This window comes from Berghia stephanieae, chromosome 11 (assembly GCF_034508935.2).
Source record: "Berghia stephanieae isolate SIO BIC M18660-M18661 chromosome 11, UCSD_Bste_1.3, whole genome shotgun sequence".
Lineage (NCBI taxonomy): Eukaryota > Metazoa > Mollusca > Gastropoda > Nudibranchia > Aeolidiidae > Berghia > Berghia stephanieae.
This window is the reverse complement of record NC_088370.1, coordinates 23,909,433-23,916,947: the sequence shown is the minus strand read 5'-3', so window position 1 is coordinate 23,916,947 and position 7,515 is coordinate 23,909,433. Positions and strand designations below refer to the sequence as shown.

The 7,515-nt window shown below is 36.1% G+C and overlaps 1 protein-coding gene across 2 annotated transcripts; it reads right to left on the bottom strand.

Annotated features, from left to right (window-relative positions):
- Positions 1-608: 608 nt before the first annotated feature.
- Positions 609-6,534, bottom strand: LOC144956264 (THAP domain-containing protein 11-like). 2 transcript variants are annotated; one of them, XM_078886722.1, is made up of 4 exons: positions 6,460-6,534; positions 5,589-5,945; positions 5,119-5,204; positions 609-3,634 (listed from the first exon to the last, which is right to left on the bottom strand). In XM_078886722.1, exons 2-3 carry the CDS (start codon positions 5,701-5,703, stop codon positions 5,152-5,154), a joined length of 168 nt encoding a protein of 55 aa, XP_078742848.1. In that variant the 5' UTR covers positions 5,704-5,945; positions 6,460-6,534; the 3' UTR covers positions 609-3,634; positions 5,119-5,151. The 2 variants fall into 2 exon arrangements, with proteins under 2 accessions (XP_078742848.1, XP_078742847.1); XM_078886721.1 differs by lacking the exon at positions 6,460-6,534 and having other exon boundaries at positions 5,589-5,727.
- Positions 6,535-7,515: the final 981 nt, after the last annotated feature.

Here is a 7,515-nt window from a genome sequence, read left to right as displayed (position 1 = left end):
GGCAGAAAGCAGACGTTACAAAAGATAAGGGGGTAAAAGTAGAAGAAAGCATACATCTCCTGCAAGAATGCAGGAGGCCCTCCCAACCACCCACCACTTTTAGCTGACTCTTACAGCACAAAGTTTCGGGGTAGGAATCACATTAAAAATCAGGCCACCACTACACGACCACAATTCTTAATCCTTTCACAGCTAGATTAGATTTCACGTCAAATACGAGTCGATCCTGTACAGTTTTCATCACAGATTAGTCTAAAGCGCGCTCGAGTCGCATCACATGGACTATCTCTATGTGAAACTGCATAAGTCAGTCATGTATAGACAAAAGTACGTTTGGTTTTGGTTCAACTCAAACCTAGCCATGAAAGGGTTAATGGTGACAACTTAAAATGTGGACGTACCACTGCAGCTATAGCAGTAGTAGAGTAAGCTACCCAATTGCTGCTGGGTGGACAGGGGGAACCGGATAAAAATTCTGGCTGCAAAGGGACTCGAACCCGAGACCTTTGGCGTGACAGTCCAATGCTCTACCAATTGAACTAACGGGACCCCCGCTACTAGAGCTATGAATTACCATAATTCATCAAAAATTAAGTCACAAAATGCTATTTACATTTTATATTTATTTGTGTAAAGTGACAAAAAAAAAAGACATTATTACACAAAATATCATGGTCACACAAAAAGGTTCATTGTTTGATCATAATTCAATAAGATTTCAAATAAAACAAAAATCCCAGCAATTTCATTACTAGTTCATCATTAATAGTTATTACAGAAGTCTGTTATGGCGAGACTGGATTTTACGTCATTCATCATTCAATCCTCTACAGTTCAGAAATTAGCCCCTGTGATGCGACTCGAGCCCTCCGAGTGCTCGAGGTGAAAGCTGTAGCGGATGGAATGATGTTTGACGTGAAATTCAGCCTAGCCAGGAAAGGGTTATACTTATACACAAACATATTTGTCTCTTTAAAAAAATCACACAAGTTAATAATGACATTGTTACTGCCCTGTAAATAAAATAAATTTGTTAAGAACTTGACGGCTTTTACACATTAGCTTCTTTTTCAATTGTTCAGTGTACAGTTTACCAGCATAGAAATACCTGACCTGAATATATTTCTCAGCTATTGCTTTTAGTAGAAGAATCAAATGATTCTCAATCCCTCATGATCAAACATATGGGAATGAAATAATGTAGAAAAAACGGGTTTATTGACGAAAGACTTCATGATGCTTTGCAAAAGCTTATGGCAATCATATCGATTGAAATGAAAATGATCTTGACCTACAGTTGCAACATATTTTCTGAAATGCTTTTCAGAAATTAAACAGACATCAATAACACCCTTAGAAGGAATTTGCAACCCTCCTTTGTTCTTAAGAGCAATCAAAGAATGTATGTCAGATAGCTCATTTTCAACTAATGCATTTGAACACTGTTCACAAAGAATTCTTTGTTTCAATTTAAATGCAACAAATCCAGCAATGTAGACGACAATTTTATTTGAACAAGTGGACAACTGATCATAGTTTTACATCAAAATCAAATGAACTACTGCTACTGATATCACTACTTTCACACACCTCTTCAGACAAGACTCGGTTTGTTGATAAAGATGCATTGATTCGAATCCCAGAAGGTACATCACGGCTTAAATTCTCTCGGCTGGAAACACTTAGAATGGGTACGGATTCCAGAGGCAAACAGTTCCCTCTTTTCACTTCTTCAATTTCATTGTGCGTGAGGAGTTCCTTGTATGCTTTTGAGAACTGTCTAGCTGTTGGATTGTTATTGCAGCCTCCCATACTTCTTACCTTACCAAAAAAAGTTCAATGTGATCTTGACTAAACTTGTAGGTCAATAAAAATTTCATACATGAATCTTCAGACATTAACAAACGTCTGTAAATGGAAATAACACTATCAATACAAACAAGAAAACCAAGAAAGCCAGTCTTTCTTCTACTGGAAACAAGAGACATACCATTAACAGATAATGTCATGGACAAAATATAATTTTTAACTTCTGAGAGAAAATTTTCAGTTGCTTCAAAATTACATTTACTCAATGGGGATTTCCATCCAAATGCCTTCATATTTCTAGAATTAAGGATATCAAACAAACAATTAAACATTTTCAAAAACTTAATAGTTGCCTCACATCCTTCAAAACCAGGGATATTTTCTTTAAGACAAAATTCAAGAGAAGAAGAACTGAATCACTAAGAGTTTGAGCAGCTAATTTTACATTCATTTTTTTCTTAAACCATTGCACATGACTTGCTTGTAATTTATTACCCAGGTGCAATCCTTCTCTTTCTTGTAACTCATGTAATAGTTCAATATAGTCCCATTTGATAAAATCATTACCTACACAAAGACTTTTTTTCTGCAAAAGTATTCCTTACTAATTTCAACATATGACAGGCATCAAGAAAAACATAAATAGGCAAATCAGTAACAGGATGAGAAAAGTATGGCTTTATTTTATCACTATCTACAATTACACCAAGAGACTTCAACATAGACATATTTGATGGACAACCGTCATGTGTGATTGACACTATCTCAACACCTACTTCATGCAGTTTTTTAATACATGAATTCAATAAATTTTTTCTTTCCACCCCATTCAAACCATCTAATAAAAAATACCCAACAGGCAATTTCCAACTGCTATTTAAGCATACTATCATAAAAGTTAGAGCTTCCTTTGCTACGGAAGATTATCATCATCAATTCCTGTACCAACATCCACATAGCCATGATACTTGCTGCCATCCCATTCCACATGTTGCCTAATAGACATTTCATCCATGACAAGATTACATAGAAAAGGTTTTGCAACCTTTGACAGTTGTACAATATTGGAAAGAAAAGTAAAAGCTGATTTAGTAAAACCAGGTGACCCATCCACAGTTTTATACCACTTAGAAATAGTTTTTGGATGAGGAAGACAAGTATCAAAAGCTTTTTTTACATATCGATAAGCTTTAGGGGAGTAAAAATGCAATGTCATAGCAAAACTTCTAATTTCTGGAGAATACTTAACAGGTACAGACATATTTTCCATCTTCGCTAATTTCCGTTTCAATAAATCACCAACCCCACCCCCACATCTTTCTAAAATATCTACACTAGAGTCACTAATCATCTTTTGTTTCTAAGCTCCATTACTATACTTTTTAAGTCAGCATTTTTTAAAATTAAACGTCTTTTCGACTGCTGAAGCATTTTAATTTTCTTTCTGCATGATTCTAATTTATGACTTTTATCTTCTAGAGCTCTTTTAAAATTTTGTTTGGTTGGTGTATCAACACTCGTAGAAGTAGAAGGGATAGCAAGATCATTTGGCAATGGAGCATTACAGTTGTCTGAATTAGAAATGGAAGGGGAGACTCTCTTTGAGCTGGCGGTTTTCTAGCTTTGTCCCCCGAATTTTGATAGTAAGAAGGAAAAGACAAAAGATAGTAGGTACTGCACCTTCTCTCAATCGAACAATATTGACAGAAGTCAATGCATTTCTCCTCAAAGTGGACAGAACAGACAACAGTATATTTGGAGGGAATAAAATTTTCCCTTTATGGAATTTATCCACAGCTTTCTCCGCTCTTCATCCTTGGGGAATCTGAAAAAAAAAAAAAACAACAACACATTGTTGTCACTAATGTCTTAAAATAGCATTACAACATTATTGGTCACCTGGTAACATTCTTACTGTGACTGAGTGAGAAACATGGGTGTGCTATTCTGTGTGGTAGCAAACCATTTGTTCGAATAGCACTGTTGTTGATACAACCAAGTGTTAACCTTTCATAGCTAGTCTGGACTTCACGTAAAATATCATTCGATCCTCTACAACTTTCACTGAGATATGAGTCCTGTGATTCGCCTCAAGCACTAGAGGCACATCACAGGGACAAATCTCTACGTCAAAACTGCAAAAGACAGTCATACATCGACAAAAGTAGGTTAGATTTCCGTTCGGTTGAAATGTAACCTAGCTGTGAAGGGGTTAAAACAAGGCTATTTTATTTAATGCACACATAAGGTTGGGAAATGACTTTTGCATATCAACTAAGCAGTTTTACACCTATTAGAAGAGGAGTTAGGCAGGGGTGTGTTTTGTCTCCAGATTTATTCAACCTCTATAGTGAAATGATATTAAGAGATATCGAACATAAGAAGGGGGTGTGTATTGGAGGAAAGAATGTAACAAATATGAGGTATGCAGATGATACGGTTCTACTGGCAGAATCTGAACATGAACTACAAGAATTACTGGATGTTGTAGTCAGGAGTAGTGAAAATATGGGACTGGAACTGAATATATCTAAAACAGAATGTATGACGGTATCTAAAAATAATAACCCACCAGCCTGTGTAATAACAAGCAGAGGACAAACAATACAACAAGTTGAATGTTTCAAATATTTAGGCTTCAATGTAACATCCAATGGAAAATCAGATTGTGAAATAAAGAAAAGAATAGGTATGGCGAAGAATGCATTCAACCAGCTGCATACAATTATGAAAAACAGGAATATTAGCATGAAAACAAAAATCAAAGTCCTGGATTGCTATGTACTGTCTGTGCTGCTATATGGTTGTGAGAGCTGGACCATAAACAAGACCATGGTTAAAAGACTGGAGGCAGTGGAAATGTGGTTTTACAGAAGAATGATGAGGGTGTCATGGATGGAAAGGAAAAGAAATGAAGAAATTTTAGAAATGGCAAACAGAAAAAGATCACTGATAACAAAAATCATCAAACGCCAAATGGAATTTTTAGGACACATTATCCGCCACCCTGGTTTGGAAATACTCGCCTTGACTGGAAAGATGAATGGAAAAAGAATAAGAGGAAGACAAAGAATAACGTATTTGAAAGGGATAAGAACTTGGACAGATGAAGCTGAGAAAGGTGGCGCTGCTTTAATAGAATTGGCAAGAGATAGATCAGCTTGGCGGAAGATGACCTCCGACGTCTGCTTCAGATATGGAACTACATGAGATGAGATATCAACAAGACCTTGTTGCTTAGCAAGTAATGTAATCCTTTAGACGTATGATCATAAATGTTTTAGTTAGCAATAAAAGAAAAGTACTCACTTGTGAAAGGTGATTCCTGTACCCTTCTCCCTCTCAGAGCGATTGGTGCAGCCAAATGCGCAACAAGCAGGCATCTTTGGTTATTCCTGTAGAACACAATGAATAATTAATATGGTTCAAAAATATTTTCCAAGAATGAGTGAAGGTCAGTGTGATGAAAATGTACAACGAATTCTTTTAGACAGAAGATGAAATAAACGTTAGATAGTAAAATCCAACCAATCTTAAGCCTTTTACGGTTAGGTTGGATTTCAACCGAACCGAAATCTAACCTACATTTGTCGATAAATGACTGACTTTTGCAGTTTTCACGTAGAGATTAGTCCCCATTTTGAAATTTGATGCACACATAGACAGCAAATGAGTTGGTACTTTTCATCTCAACAAGACCTTCTTGTAGTCTTGTAGCTGAGCAAGTAATCCTTTGGACGTATGATCACAACAGTTAGCAAAAAAAGAAAAGTACTCACTGATGGACGGTGATTCCTGTAACACTATCCTTATCACTGCGATTAGTACAGCCATATCATCTTTGGTTAGTCCTTTCGAAGTGACTTTTCTCACCCCCCGGATGCTAGTCTTCATAATAGTACACCCCCCGGATGCTAGTCTTCATAATAGTAGTCCACAATTGTTGTATGTTTAATCCAAAGGTTGTAATGCAGTAATTTGTTAAGTTTCTTGTCACAAGTTGCACAATTAAAAAAAAATCAATCAAATCCAAATCACAAAAAGCCGGCGACGTTTTTTTCGGGAATCCAATCGGCCCGGGGGGGGGGGGGGGGGGGGGGGTGAGAATACAGGCAGCCTAGTCCTTTATTTAATTCCTGTAGAACAAAATATTTTCCAAGAATGAGTGATAGGTCAGTGTGATGAAAATGTACAACGAATTCTTTTCGAGAGGAGATGAAACATTACTATTAATGTTAGATAGTAAAATCCAACCAATCCTAACCGTCCAGCTTCAGCTAGAGCCAAACCAAGGCCAAGGGTGACGAAACAGTCTCTGATCATCGAGAGTCAAAGGCTTTCCGTCAGTAAAATAATGTCGATCTAAGACTAATAATAAATATCGCCTTTACCATATACATCCGATAACTAAAACAAATGAAAAAAACGATTAGACTAGAATCTATACTTGTTTTAAGAAAATCAAAGTGGCTGAAAACTGAAAGTGAAAGTGAACGTGCCATGCCATAGCCACATCACATTCACAGGGAGAGATATCTGAATTCGACTCAACTTAGCTATCAAATAGTTTATTTCATCTTTAAACATGATTTAACTGATAAAACGTATTTGCAAACATAATTATGAAACAAATTTAAGGTTGATACTTACTTGGAAGGAAAAACATCCACTGATCATCTTGATTCGGATGTCCACCGATGAGTGAATCACCGTAACTACGGCCGTACAGGGTTGCCAGATTATTTTTCAACAAAATGCCAGGGGAAGACTCAAAAAATGCCAAAACACTCAAAAAGATGCCAAAGTCTGTTGACTCCCACCCCCACTAAGAAAACTACTCACTTTTGATAGACAATTTACTGTCATATCCTGGTGGCTTGCGTGTTTTCTTTTCTTTTTCTTTTATTTTTTTTTTTTGTTTTTTTTTTTTTTTTGAATTATACTAAATTTCCTGTTGGGGTAATTATTTACCTACTGACTACTAAGTGGAGTGCTAAACCACTACACCACGGTTGGATTTTAAGAATGAAAAAGAAATGTGAAGATGTTTGTTTTTACGCGTTTAGAAATAATTAAGAAAAGGTGTCATTTGAAGTATAATATACAAGAAAAGAAAATGCCAAATGAAAATGCCAAATGCCAAATGATTTTTCTAATGCCAAACGGTTTTCAAAAATGCCAGATTTTTGGAATCTGGCATTTAAAATGCCAAACTGGCAACCCTGCGGCCGTAACGCAGGAATGTTTTGGTATTCCCAATATGGCGGAAGCGGCCAACGGTTGGCTTCAGTATTATGACGTCATCTTCCTTCCATCTATTTTTATTCCAAGGTTCCATTGGTTAAGCTGAAAGTTTAAAGGTTTGAAAATCATTACCAACAGTGATCAACAGTAGCGTCTGAAATATAATATTGATTAGCTGTGTTAGATATGCTACCAATATTATGGTCAATATCGTAATATGTTAGGATGGACTAGATAAATAGAATTAAGTGTTAACTCACTCAATCCTAGCGATTCTTGCTACTTTCCAAAATTGGAAAAAATGTATTAAAATTGATAGTATTATTCATTAGCATGTATAAACTAAAAACATTAGCGTTTGTACTATACGTATAATTTGTTTCAGAAAAATGTAATAAATAAGCATGGGGTAAAAGTAACTCGGGTAAACTACGGATATAGTCGGTGTTAGGGTGGAGTGAG